Consider the following 15438-nt stretch of genomic DNA (forward strand, 5'->3'; position numbering starts at 1 on the left):
AACTGTGAGCCCCCAATCAAGCTTCCTATCCAGTACAAGTCCTAGATGGCAGGACACAAAGTGACAATTTAAAACAACAACTAAAAAAATAGATAAATCGGAACTTCTTCTCGGAACTTCTCAAAAAAAAAAAAATATTTAAGTTTATTTTGTGGGGCGAAGAAGTGGGCCAGGGGAAAGCTTGTTTGTAATATAAAACGTATGTTATAATAAAAACTTTTACAAATGGAGCCAAAATCTAACGTGACATTTACAAATTTCAAGAGCATATATAGGTTTTTCTAGAAGTACATACTTATCTGACAAGTGTAACTCTATTATTGAGCGTTGAAGTACATACATATGACAACAAAAGCAATAAATAAGCAACAAAAGAACTTTACTAATAATTACAGTAAAATCTGTAAGTTTCACGTTTAAACGTTTCATTATTTGGGCACTCTCACAAATTAGATAAAATATTCTGCACTAAAATAAACAAGTAAAGAAACTTCATATTTTGATGGGGTATCTTGGACACTGTCTTCATATCTTGGGAGCTGGATACAATTATCTTAAATTTTTTGCACAGCAGGCATTATTATTGGTAATTCACAACTACATATCTGAGAGAAACTCGAAATCCACTCGTATCGTCTGAAGATTGAGGGAAAACACAGATGTATATTAAGTAGTGCGCGATTCTCATGAAATTATTTTTAAAAGCGTTACAGAAGAATGAAAAAAAATCTCTTCTCAAACTTCTTCAGGTGAAAGGTAGAAAATAATAAATAAATATACATTGAAATAATAATATTTCTACCTTCGTCAAATTATAAATTACATACATATATGGCCGAGCTCCTCCTCCTATTTGTGGTGTGCGTCTTGATGTTGTTCCACAAATGGAGGGACCTACAGTTTTAAGCCGACTCCGAACGGCAGATATTTTTATGAGGAGCTTTTTCATGACAGAAATACACTCGGAGGTTTACCATTGCCTGCCGAGGGGCGGACCGCTATTAGAAAAATCTTTTTCTTAATTTTTTTGTTTGGTGTTTCACCGAGATTCGAACCGACGTTCTCTCTGTGAATTGCGAATGGTAGTCACGCACCAACCCATTCGGCTACGGCGGCCGCTTACAAATTACAAATTAGTCAATAGAAAAAGAAATACTAATAAAGAGGAATATCATCGCCAGAGTCCACTAGATTGAACTTACTGTACTAGCTGGTCCAAATAAGTTTAGGTGTGCATAGGTACTCACCTGTTAATCGATTTACGGTTCGACAAGTATAACTCTTAAACGCATCATTGGACCCCGCATTGTTAATATAGAGTTCCCCATTAGATAGTACTGTATACTTTCCTCCTATGTCCGTATTGGGATACAGATGCATGCCAGTGTCTTGCACCCAAGCTGTTACCATAACAAACTCTGACATGTAGCTGGGCACCTGCAAAGACGATTGATTTATAATGTATAGAGTCAAACAACGTGTATCTCACAAATATTAAGGACATTTTTTTCATTTTCATTGAAAGTATGCAAAAACGATACGACATAAAAATCGTCACGCAAGTGAAATATGTAAACCTATCAAACCATATAAATTTATTAATTTTAGTTTTTGTTTAGTCACTGGAATTTTAGAACCCGAATTTTTTAAAATGTATACAATTTGCAAGTTAGAAGGCGGAATTTTTTAATGTGTAGAATTTGGAGCTTAGAACACCCGTGTAGAAATTAAGTGTATAGGATATATTGATGTGTAGATTTTACATTTTTTTTATTTAGTATTTTACAGTTTGGATAACTAGATGTGTCAGAAAATTCTATCGCAATATTATAAGATTACTACTAAGTAAACACTACTAGTAAACACATATTCTGCGTATGTCTTGTCGCCCACTAAGAGTGCCAAAAAATATAGAGAAAGAAAGTAAGCAATTAATAACAATAACGACCCAAATTATCAAATGCCGAGAAATATATTGTCAACCTGTAAAGAAGAATATAAAGATTTGTTGCCATTTAAAAATAATGAGTGCATTTATTTTCCAGTCGCACATTTTATACATACTAAGGACGCAATGGCTAAAAGAGACATCAGAGATAATTTTGAAAAAGCCGTCGGTAGTTCTTCGGTAAGTGAAGATGGAGAACCCAGTGAAGTTAATAACAATAGCAAATACTTAATAAAACCAGAAAGTGAAGAATTTGAGTTTGACATTTTAAATGGTTTTTGGGCTAAGGTGAAAAAATTTGTCTGATAAAGCGGATTTTGTATAACGTAAGGAAAGCAGAAAATTTAACAATAATGTAATCAAGAGATTCAATTTTCGAAAGAGTGTTTCAGTTCATTGATCGGAATGTCCTTCAGGATGTCAGTACAAGCCTTTTGTATGACGTTACGGGTGCAAAACTTTTTCCTTTCATGGCCAAATGCATTTTTCCAAATATAATATGTAGAAGTACAAAGAATCAGGCGAATGCGGTAAGTGATTGATGGTTAAAATGCGATTTCTAGTCAATAAGCGCCAGCTTCCTCCTTCGCGGTATTCAAGGCAAATTCGACAAATGCGATGCAACAAACGCTTTAAACCACCAATATAGATAATTGCATTGCCGGTTTGGCCCGTTGATTCGAACCCCTTGTGGACCTTTCCCTTGGAATCGTAATAGTAAATGAGCCTGGACTTGGTTTTTGACTTCTCCAAACGCGACTTTGACGCTTAGTTTCAGGTTCATGTTGGAAACACAACGTTTCACCACCAGTTACAATATTGTAAAGAAAGTTGTCATCTTTTCTCGCCTCTTTAATGAGGTCTTTCGAATGTTGAATTCTAAGCAATTTTTGTTCCTCAGTTAACTTGTTCGGTCCTCAACTTGAAACGTGCACAGAACTTTCGTAAGCCATGAATTTCAACGATGATTTCGGTTCCTTTGTGATAAATTTGCGAACAATTTCGAAGGAGTTTTCGGTGATTACTGATTTTGGGATTCACCTTGTATGAGCCATACAAAACCAAATGTTTTCAGTATAAAAATTTTCACCACTCAAGTCCAACCGGAAATTATGTTATGGAATACAATGCAAAAAAATTGGTTGAAAGTAAATGGAAAAAACTTACTCAACCATCTTACGTTCACGCGTTGAGTGTTAAAAAGTTTACTGGCTTCAAAACAAACGAAAATGGCATTGACATTGAAAAACCTAAATCCGCATACACATCTAACATCAGAGTATGTTCAACCATTCAAAAAAATTAAAACTTCTAATGACGATGGAAGTGATGAAAAAAATAAAGAATACAATTTTAAAATATTCAAAAATATAATATTCTAACGCCTTCAAAAACAAAAATTTAATTAATCAAGTTAAATTTGTTTTGCCTTTTACATTTTATGGACTAATAGCACGCAAAATCATTTTCTATGATAACGTCGTTTGCGTGTTCGACACTTTAACAGTTTCGCAGCATACATATGACTACTTCGACTGCAGCATTCAAAGCCTAACGAGTCAGAACAATATTGAACCACACCAAAAACGGCTCACTTTCTCATAATAAAAATACACCACACCGCTTGTAGCCAGGTAACCAAGGATGGTAGGTTTACGAGGTTTGCTCTTTAACAAGGATAATAGATTTAGTGCGCGGTTGCCCAGTAGACTTATACCAGCGGTATATAATATAATATAATAAAAATAAGCACAATCAGTATAAAATACATATATAGAAAAAATTCAGAAATTTATATTTAAATTAAATTTTTCAAAATTGAAATACAAAAATGTTCAGTACACGAAAAACATAAGTATAAATAAATACATAAGAAATTTAAATTTTTCAATATAACATAAAAAATGTATAACAAAAACCAAAAATTGTGAAACAACGAACAGAATAAGTTAAAACCAGTAACCTTTTTTTTATAACTTAAAAATAGTTAAAAACAGTATGTTTGTAAAATATCTCAAACAAAAATTCAATTTCATTAACTTAGCTTTTCAATCATAAAATATTTACGTATGTATATACGAATTTACAGCCAAGTTTCAATAAAAAACCCAGTTTCCAATGAAATTACAGGTATATAAAAAGTATTAATATATATAATATTTAATCTAAATTATTACGTTTCAAACCAATTTATTTATTTAAAAATAAATGCATATATAGTTATAAATATTTACATCGCGACATTTTTTCATTAACGCAAAAACGAGCTGTTTTCGCCAGTTATTTTTGGTGCCTCACTTCTGGCAGCCCTCCATTTCGACTGTCAGCTGTATTGAAGAGAGTTCCTGGGCGCGCTCCCACACAAAATGAAAGAGTTTCGCATGTTATTATCTATCAGATAGCAACAAAGCAACATAAGCGAAGGCTATGTTGATTTATTTTTTTTCGCCAGCCGAAATCTACACAATAATTTCAAAAAAATATTTACACACCCGTCCAATCAGTCATTGTTCAATTGGCAACGAAGTGACATTGTGTTAATATTTTTCGTATATCACTAACACAATCTTGGTTTTTTCGTAAACAAGCCGACTCTAAACCCCTGCTAGGTCAGCTCATCACCTGATTCTGTCAAATTCGCTGAGAGACGGCTAACGCTCTGATATTGGCCACACCATTAAAAATCTCTTCACCATGGTTTTTGTGCTGTTGAGCACTACTTCTCTTCGGGAGGAGAGCTCCCCACAGGCTTTATACTATATGGAATTGAATAATGAAAATTTTGTGCAGTAAAATTTATCCCATATTAGTCAATAAAGCAAAATAGTAGTGCCGTGCTTAAGCTCTACACTGCATTGCAAAATCACATTTGGGCTAACATTTTTATGCGAGAGGATGGGATTTAAATAACCTATGTGGAATTTTATGACTATTGGCGAGAACATTGGATAGAGCTAAAACTTTTTTTTTTTAATTTTCAAAATAATGGCATAGGCCCGTTGAGACTCGCAAATGAAAAGTTCAATTAACAAAAGTGTTTATAATAACGAGAGAGAGAAGCGAGAATGGAACTGTGACCGGCATAATTCAAATTTAGAGTTTCGTTATAAGAAATTTAAATGCCGCGTATTCTTTTCGCAATATGCGTCGTACAATTTCTTACTTTTGTGAGAAAGAGCACGTTGACTTTACAAAATTAATTCTGCGTGTGAAAAACGATTTAAAGCAGTTCATGTTCATAGTCTAGCCATAAATTCTGACAAATTTATATTGACTCATAACTTATGGTCAGTTTCCTGCCAAATTTCGCTTCTTAACAATGAAGTGTGGAGCTAAACAAATCGCATTGCAGTAATTGCATTACACAAATTTGGTAAAAGTGCAAGTGGGACTTACGAATTGCTGAAAAAACTTAATATTTCGAGAGCGTTCGCTCACCGCACGATCAATCGTTTTTCCCAAAGTCTAAAGTGACAGACATAAAAATAAGTGGTCGACCTTGCGTGGTTCAAACCAGTGCAGCCATAAAAGCCGTTCGAGAAAGAATTCGCAGAAATCCTTTTACAAAGCAGAAAATTATATCCAGGGAAATGAATGTATCGACCAGATCCATGTCAAGATTAGATAATCTTAGGTTTTTGTGGCAGTCGGCTTAGAATAGCTTACTCACTTAGACCATGTAAGTCCGTTGAGGTACCATTTGTAACACGGGAACCTCACTCTTTACATTTCATAGAACCAGTTTCACTCTCTATGAAGCGTAGGATAGGTTTTATCGCAACACCGTATAGCTGCGTGAGGGAGTCAAAAGGGTATTTTCCTAACAACCTTGCTCTAATCCTAGCTAAGGCTGGACAATTGCCTTCTTCTATTTCCAATTGATCAATGAATTACAAAATGTAATAGGGACTAAAATTATGATTCAACAAAAGGGATGATTGATTTTTAGAAAAGCAAAATCAAACGAAATGGAATTCAAGATTCTCATTAAATTCGTGAAAAGGCCGAGCTATTGGCATCTTTATAGCAATGCCTATAAAGATCTTCATAAAGCTCTCGCCGGTTTAAAAAAGTAATTGCATTACAACAGAAACGCGCAAACAATTTCAACTTTTTATCATCATACTTCTTATTATCATCCTTCAGACACAAAAGACAGCGATAGAATAGAGCTTCTGCAATCAAGTGAGTTTAAGTTGGTTAATGACAGGGCAGAAAGATGTAAAGATCTTAGCGAGAATTTAAAAAAAACTTTTGTACGCGCTAAATTCTTGTAACAGCAAATTGGTGATAAGGCCTCCAATGTTGGCTGGAGGAAATTAAACGTTTCGTAGCAAAGTATAATATTTTTCTAAATATAATAATAGATTCGAATAATTTGGAAATAGTCGTCAGCGTGGAAATTGGTCTATAGTTAGGCGGATAATTTTTATTGCCGCTTTCAAATATTGCCTTGACTGTTGACACTATTCAATCATCAATGCAGATTCCGGCTGCAAGTGATTTATCCAATATTATTTTTGATGTTTTTAATAATTTGAGTATTAGAAATAATAAATTCTATCACGTTCAGTTCGTTAATTTGCTATTCCTGGGCCATATAAAAATAAACCGTTATCATTGTATGTATCCTTCTTTTATTCGTAAGTGTAGCTCAAGCTGCCTTTGCTCTTCACTGTTCAAATTTTGTAATCGACTGTAAACTAACTTTCCAATAAGCTAGAGTCTTGAAAACTTCAGCATTTGCCAAATCTCGATTGTAAGCAATCTACTATACTAATATAATATTCGTACGTACGAGTGAATGTTTGTTTATTTAAGTATACACTCGTAAGTTGTTTTTCCCTTCGCGACGAGTTCTACGGTTTCGGTGAGTTGGTATAGGCTTGGTTGCAAAGGTTAATACATTTTTTGGGAAGCTCTAGATGGCGCTAAAGTCGAAATATTTCTAAAAGTCGTATTAACGGCTCTAGTTGGCTCATGTTCAGAATAGAAATTAGTTGCATGAAGAAAGCATTAATTTTCTTCACAAAATCTTTAATTACTTAAAATTAAGACGTGTTTTACTATCGTCCATATAAAAGTTTTCTGAATTATTTTTCTATATAAATATGAGTTTTTGGGAATAAACCTGTAGTATTCAGGTGAGACCCGTTTTCTATCCATACACTTATACTTGCTTTATGAGCATACACTCACCTGACATTTCAATACTGCCGTGTTGCCACTCATCACGTATTCATCGTGAACTTGTACTGTGTATTTTTGGTTGACCACTATAAGAAATAGAAATAAATTAGATAATAATAAGTAATTCGGTGATGTTCGTTTTAAATTAACATTTTAAAATATTGCATGCAGTCTGAAATATTGTGCTGAATGCGGCTCATAAGCACACAGTATTTCAAAACTTCGCACTTTTTTTTGAGAGTGAAATTCGCTAATAAAAGTTCATCCGTTTCTATATGATAAATTTTTCAGTTGACGAATCACAGCATTGCTCTGCCAATTTGAAATATTCCCTGAGTTGCGTGAAGACGAATATATCAAGCGTCTTGGCAAAGGAAAGGGGTCGAAACTTAGGGAATTCTGCTTCATGAATACAACGTTAAAATCAAGCTTAATTTTCCTACTCCTTTTCCTTTGCTTTAATTACAAATTTCAACAGGCTGCCCGAACTATAAAGATCAAGTTGATAATGAACCAGTTCACGCAAATTAATTAATCATATTGCTCTCCTCCTATCCTTCGTACGCCTCTCTCCCTAAGCTAATCAACATTCTTACCAAATGCTCAATGGGATTACGTGGAAGTTGCGCACGTCAACTATATATTGGACCCACCAACGGTTTGCAAGTTGTACATAAATTCGTCAGAAAATAACAAAACCTCCATTTTTGAGCTCTCCAATCGATGTGGATGATTAATACATGTTACAGCCAAAGCTTCAACCCAGTGAATATTATCACCTTGTATGTTTCCGTTCAATGACCCCATGCATTCCCATGGCAGACGGTTCTACGTTATCGGAATGACTCGGCTTTTTCCCGACCAAGTACTACCGCCCCAATAAACTATCCCTGTGCATTGTACCTTACCGTCATCTATCGTCACAGGAGCAATCCTATACAGCAAGTTTTTTCTGGCTGGTATCGAATCCAACCCTGGTCGAGAAGTATTCTATTGCTGCGTTTGCCATAACGGGTTCCACCCGAACTCCACCTCGGTTATGTGCAACAAGCGCAACGGGTGGTGGCATCTTAAGACCTGCTCAGGCTTTAAGTCACATAGGGAGTGGTCCACACAGTATGCGGCCAAGTGCTGCTCCTCCGCCCTGCCTCAACTACTACCACATCCTCCAATGTTCTGGCACTAAGAACCGTCGCCACAAATCAAACCTCAACGATTCGAAAATCATCAGTTGTGCAACACAACTCCCCCAACGTGCACAGACCTGATCGCGAGTGAGACGCTGGTGGTGGCCTAACGTTCGTAATCCACCACACATTGCAGTATCGTCTGATCGACGAAAGCATCGACCGTAAGGACAGCTCCTGAGAATGTCAAGGTATAGCTTTTTAATATATATATACAACCGCTCTTACCTGCTTCCCGACGATATATCCCACTGAAATTGGTGTGCTCATCAGAGGTGGGAACCGATCGTTTGTAGGTGACTTTAATGCGCATAACGCATTCAAGCTTACCAAACGATAGTAGGGGGCAGCACATTCACAGTGAACGACGACACCTCCACTAGGGTAGTGAGCAATTGCAGTAGTAGATAATGGCGTGGGACAATCACATTGATGGCCTACGCGCCAAAGTAAACGATTACCTCCGCAATCTTGCTCCTTTTTCATTGCGAGGAATCTAAAACTTTTCTCCACTAAGTCCTCAGCGACCGTCTTCACCATCTAGGCAAAAGAGGTCAAACAGGTCGGAAACCCAAAACTTTGGGAGTAACATTTGACTGTTTGCTGTCCTTCTCTGCACACACAACCCCAATTGCTACTAAATTCCAAGGTCCCACGCATGTCAGGAGGCACCTCTTCAACTACTCCGGCGAGATCCAGGACAAAACAAATCGACAACTACTGGACCGGAAAGTGTTTAGACAGACAATAAACGACATTCATCGGGAAACGTTTACTGTCTTCTTAAGCTCATAGCCCCCGAATACTGTAATCGGAGTCCAACCACCACCCTCAGCAGGTGAAGAGCTCCAGCTACCCCGAGAAACACGCGTTACGCACAATTACGATCTGGATATTGTAGCAGGCCCCTACCTATCCAGAATAGGCCCGCACGACACTAACCACATGCCCCATCAAACCCACTCATCTAACACCCTTCTCCTTCTGGACCCAACCTGTCGAAACAGCAAGTTTCTTGGGCCTACCGTTAGATGAGCTAGATAAGCTAGACGAAGACGAGCAGTAATTTACATTGCACTGACAGGGTTTAGTATGCTGCTCAACAACAAATTCATGTTCTCAGAATAAAAAGTAGCCTATAACCTCTTCAGAAAACTTTTTTTCACTTTTCAGTGAATGTTTGGTCGAATTCGGAAATAAAAAAAGGAGTCTTAATTTATTCTGTTACACTATCCCCCATTATTGGTTTGATACATTTTCAATAAATAACCACGACCGTCCTATAATTCTATTGTACTGCAGCAGTTCATTAAAATTTTATTTAAAACTTTGAAAATTACCTCCTCGTACGTGCACCTCCCTGCTAAGTATTGTGCCGACCAGATTGCGTAATTTGCATCTGAAATGAAGGAAATACGCTCTTAGATACTAATTGTGTTATTAAATCAAGTAGCAAAAATTTTCAAAATAAATTAGGAACAAGTAAGGAAATCAAAATTCGGTCGGGGCCGATTTTTATATACCCGTAAACAATATAGTAAAATTTAATTTGATTTGAATCAAACAAAACATAAGACGGGCGATGGAATTTTAGTCTAACTATATAAATAGAGGGGGAGGTTTTTATCCAATCTCCATCAATTTATGTCGAATATGTGAGGATTAGCCGCCGTAGCCGAATGGGTTGGTGCGTGACTACCATTCGGAATTCACAGAGAGAACGTCGGTTCGAATCTCGGTGAAACACCAAACAAAAAAATTAAGAAAAAGATTTTTCTAATAGCGGTCCGCCCCTCGGCAGGCAATGGCAAACCTCCGAGTGTATTTCTGCCATGAAAAAGCTCCTCATAAAAATATCTGCCGTTCGGAGTCGGCTTGAAACTGTAGGTCCCTCCATTTATCCATTTGTGGAACAACATCAAGACGCATACCACAAATAGGAGGAAGAACTCGGCCAAACACCCAAAAAGGGTGTAAGCGCCAATTATATATATATATAAGTGAGGATCCGCCTCGGAGCTGTGATTTAAGCCCGTTGGACTATTTTTTGTGGGGAGCCGTTAAGGACAAATGCTATGCAAACCATCCAGAGACGATTGATGCTTTAAAACACGAAGTCGAAGTTTCCATTCATGGAATTGGGACCCAAACAATCGAAAATGTGCTTAAAAATTGGGTTGATCGAATGGCCTACTGTAAAGCCAGTCGTGGCAGTCATTTGAACGATATTATTTTTCATTCATAAATGACAATATTCAATCTTCAAAATAAAAACAAAAGTTTGAAAAAATATTGATTAGTTTTTTTTTTAGTTTTTTTTTATAGCAATTTTATTTGAAAGATCTAGGCAGACGAGACAATTTGTTGTGTTCAAATTCAGCCGCATATTACGCGTTTCTGTGACTATTGGATGGTTTGCAGTCAGTGACGTCTGAAATATCCCGGATGTCGATCCCCCTCCAAACACCATAGTCGGCTGTTCCCCTTCTCCTTATAATTACTTCTGACCAACTTTATGTAAGTAAGATGAATTGGACCTTAGCACCACTCTCACAGATATTTAAACCAAGCCTCTTGAGATAATTCCGCTACCTGATGGAACCAGGCAGTCACTGAAGTTCTGGCTCTGCGGAGTTTCAGGGTGTTCAAACAAGTTCTCGCTGTGCAAAGCAGAAAAAAGCGACGGAGAACACAATTCTCATCCACTATGTTCATCGGCCCCGGAGTGATAGGCCTGCTAACGGCAAAAGACGCAGAATGGATTAAAAATCATTCGCTGTCCCAACCCTGCCAGTCTCAGTCGCAGACCTCCAAAGTCTTTATTGGGTTGGCGAAAGAGCACCTCACACTGACAGTCGTCGATAAACACGATCTCTATGTGAATTCCGAATGGTAATCACGCACCAACCCATTCGGCTACGGCGGCCGCCAACGGAGGATTATCCACCGATAATTGGAGGGTAGTCGGAGTTGGCGAGATCAATGAGAGGCTGTATCATCAATGAAGCAAATTATGGTGGAGTAATCAGTTACGGATTCTATTCTATCCGACTTCAAAGCCTATCTGTTACGTAGTGGTAATTTAACGGATACATAAACACTATATATTGTTGTGTTTTATTTACAAATGAAAATCTGAATTTAATTGAACGCCTTGAATAAGCAATCAGCGGAATACGTCCACTAATATCCCAACTAATAGAGAGGAAGTCCTGAATACCACGCAGGTATCGAGAAAGCTCATTATGGTATCCCCGATGGAGAGAGTCCTCCCTTTTGGGTCATCTCAAACTACAAAGCATAACTGGCGGCCCCAATGTCGCAAAGTGAAAGGGTGGTACCGAAAAACCATGTGATGATGATGATGTGTATTATTTTTCATCACAAACAAATACTGAGGGTAAAGTATTAAGTTTACCTTTGACAGATTTCTGCAAGAAGTGATCTGTTTCAGTAATCTATCAGCAAAAACGTCTTAAAAACGAGTTAAGCAACGATATATAATAATAGACTAGACCTACGGAAAAAACTTTTACGTAATAAATAAATATATGTTTTAATTAATGTGTTTTGTTTCAGAACCTCAGTAATTTCATTTATGTTCCCAAAATGAAAACCTTAAGTTTTATTTCTTTATTAGTTTTCTTTTTTTTTTTTTGTAAAAATTTGTTTTGATTTATTTCAGATCTACTTATAGTCCAAGTTTAAACAAATTTTGAAGTTTTTACCCAATTGACCACTTTCTGTGCGTCTGCCCAGCCTTCCCTCGAATCAGGCTTGATGTCTTAGGCACTGATGTGTTCAGAAGTGACCACCTTGGCTCCTTTCCACTCAGATTTCTTCGGAAGTCGGGTAGAAATTAAGAAAATTAAAAAAGGAACCCGAGTGAAGTACTATGGACTTAATGTTGTCTGAGTGCCTTACTTGCTAGTTGCTCCGACAAAAAAAATAACAAATTTTCCTTTAAAAAATTACACCATCCTTTGATTAAACTTTACAAAGTAAATAAAATTTTGCCAATCAAATAAATTCATACACGCGGAAAATTTCCCATCACTTTGTTATTTTAGTTATAGTTATTAATTCGTTAAAATTCAATTTTAACTTGTATATATTTTTTAGCAATTTAATGGTTTCTTGTGTTGACAATTTAATCTTTTTTCTTTTTTTAATCTTGAACATTCTAAAATACTTGTATTGTAATTTTGAATTAATCTCTAAAATGTCTGTTCTGAATTTTGTTACTGAATTTATAAATTACCTATAAAGAATAACCTGTTGACTCCGAACGGCAAATAGTTTATTTATGAAGAACTTATTCATGGCAGAAATATACTCGAAGGTTTGCCATTGCCTGCCGAGGCGCGACCGCTATTAGAAAAAACTGTTTCTATTATTTGATGTTCATGAACGGAGACTCAAACTCACGCACTCTCGACCGATAATCACGCCCATATATACATTTAAGTAAATCCTTAAACTTTTTCTGGGAAAAATTTGCAACAGCATAAATTTGCAGCATCCCCCCTCAAAAAGAAATGTCATTTTACCTTCTCTATTTCGACTTTCTGAGCACTACGCGCAATTCGGTAAAATTTGTGATAATTCGAAACAATTATTTGCAGAAGCGCACAAAACACCAGATTCCACAAAAAATAAATTTGGTTGTTTACAAAAACTTCAATCATATACTTTCAGGTCATATATTCCATAATGGATAATTTTTGCTGGCTTAAATTTCTCCAGCACAAAATTACCAGCCCTCTGTAACTTTATATAATTGTTTGACTTTATCGAACGCCTTTTTGCAAAAATTAGAAATAACTATTACAAATCTTTGTGTCATCGAACGCAATAATGTTATTCTACAATAATTCTATAAAAATCAAATTGAGAAACAAATGTAGCCAAAATATTTTTGGAGACTACCTCCACATAATATCTGTTATGTGTACGCACCTGTAGACTGTGGCATGCACTTCATGTCTGTACTTCTCCGCCGAGAAGGGATAAAACATAAGGCTCCCATTCGAGAGTGTAAACACCATGTCTTGCTGTGGAGGTATTGGAGTCCATTCCACCTGTGGAAAAATGAAATCGTTAGTCAGACTCGAAATATTTTAGAACAAATTGACAGTTTTATTTTGATTTTAGAACTATTTATAATTTTAATCTCATCTTTATTTGTTATCTTTTACTCATTTATGTATGTATATACGTTATTTCTTCCTACAAGATATCATGATTCTGATAATGGTAAAAACAGCTATCAATTCTAAAGTAATTCGAAAAAAGTAAACATTTCAAAATATTTATTCACCTCTGGCGGTGGACTGCCATGGCCAGAACACTCTATTAAGCCGCCAGTATTGTTTGAGAATTCGATGCGATGTTGTGGCTCGTGAAGAAATATCGGTCCTTGAAGGTCCAGCCCATTTGCAATTGTACCAAGATCAGCTATGGTTAAAAAATAAATATAAATTTAAAAATTATGGTAGCTTATTTTATTTAAATGTTGAGTTATTATGATACTTATTATCAATTAGGAATTATGCACATACATATGTATGTTTATTATTAAAAGAATGAGGGAACTATTTTGTATTAATTTTACCGTTTTAGTGCATCAAATAAGTTCACAATGAATAATAAAAAAACCACTTCAAATTTTAAATATACCCAATATTACATCCATTTATACCTAGCCATACAATTTTTAAATATACTCATATATTCATATATGTATGTACGTATGTATACGCGTACATACATAATTAGTGCCATTTCCTTTTCCTCGGTGTTTGGATGAGCGTATCCTCCACTTTATGGAGGAGTGCCTTAACGTTCTTTGATAATTATAGAAAGTTTTAGGCCGCCTCCGAGCGGTTTTTATTAGAAGCTTTTTCATTGCAGAAAAGCAGGTTTGTTCTTGCCTGACAAGAAAGGTCGCTATTAAAAAAAACTGTACGTCTTACGATGAATCATTTTGAATTCGAACCCAAGATCAATTGAATGTGAGTTACATATCCATTTTTACTACTCAATGTTATCATATAAATCTTTCACCTGTCAAATTTATTTTAATTTAGACTACGACATCTTTATATCATTTAAATATTTAAAAAACAAAACCGTACAAATCAATCTTCCGATTTTAACACATAATTAATACCAAATCTACTCGGAAACTATGTAACTACAATTTCTCTTATAAATCCAAATGTTCCAAATGGATTTCGACAGTATTCTTGTGAAATCTTTTGTCATTCCTCTTTGACGCACCGATTCAAGTACAGCGTCACTTTCTTTTTTAAATGAGACCATAAATTTTCTATTGAGTTTTGGGCAAGATTATTTAGATGTATTCTATTGAATCAAGTTGTATTTAAGTTTACGCTTGTTTTATTTGTTATTCTATTATTATATTAGCGATAAGTCAATAGGCCGCCGTATCTGAATGGATTGTGTGTATAAGGTCGAATCTCCGTGTATGAAACACCAAAATGATAGAAACGTTTTTTCTAATAGCGATCGCCCCTCGACAGGAAAGCCCCCGAGCATATTTCTGCCATGAAAAATCTCTTCATGAAAAACCATTTGCCGTTCGGAGTCGACTTAAGACTGTAGGTCACGAAAAAAAAATGCTAAATCAAGTTACGAAAATGGTAATCGCGTCACTCTGATCATCCATTGCTTTAGTGTGACGTCACAAAATCCAGCTGGTATTGTCACATTCGCTGAGAGCAAATAAACGGGACCACGGTAGGATCGATATCATTATTTCCATCGTTAAAATATCACTATCTAATGTTTCCCCCTGGAATAACTTCGGACCTAATGACTTTTATATATTCCGAGCTGTATATATCAAGTCACATTTGCGGAAACATTGGATTCTGACAGCACTTCCAGGTGGAATTTTATAATTATTGATGGATCTAAGACCTCAGACGTCACATCTTTGGCATTAGTTAAAAAGAACGGGAAGTGATATGCCAATGGATTCTCTCCCCTATGTGTAGTATTTTCTCCTTTGAAGTCCCTGCTATAGAACATGTAATTGACTATGCGAACAAAAACAAAGGGAAGTACATCATTTGTTCTGATATCAAA

At 36.0% G+C, this 15438-nt stretch overlaps 1 protein-coding gene across 4 annotated transcripts in view; it reads right to left on the bottom strand.

The window, feature by feature from the left end:
• The window catches only part of LOC128859833 (cell adhesion molecule Dscam2), a 196392-nt gene that overhangs the window by 95243 nt on the left and 85711 nt on the right, over nt 1–15438 (bottom strand). For all 4 annotated transcript variants that reach the window (XM_054096935.1, XM_054096936.1, XM_054096937.1 and 1 more), the window contains exons 3-7: nt 13646–13782; nt 13285–13406; nt 9666–9724; nt 7148–7224; nt 1248–1437 (exon numbers count right to left, since the gene is read on the bottom strand). In XM_054096935.1, the coding sequence (XP_053952910.1) occupies nt 1248–1437; nt 7148–7224; nt 9666–9724; nt 13285–13406; nt 13646–13782 (585 nt within the window). The remainder of the gene's footprint in view (nt 1–1247; nt 1438–7147; nt 7225–9665; nt 9725–13284; nt 13407–13645; nt 13783–15438) is intronic.

Source organism: Anastrepha ludens, chromosome 4, assembly GCF_028408465.1.
Source record: "Anastrepha ludens isolate Willacy chromosome 4, idAnaLude1.1, whole genome shotgun sequence".
NCBI lineage: Eukaryota > Metazoa > Arthropoda > Insecta > Diptera > Tephritidae > Anastrepha > Anastrepha ludens.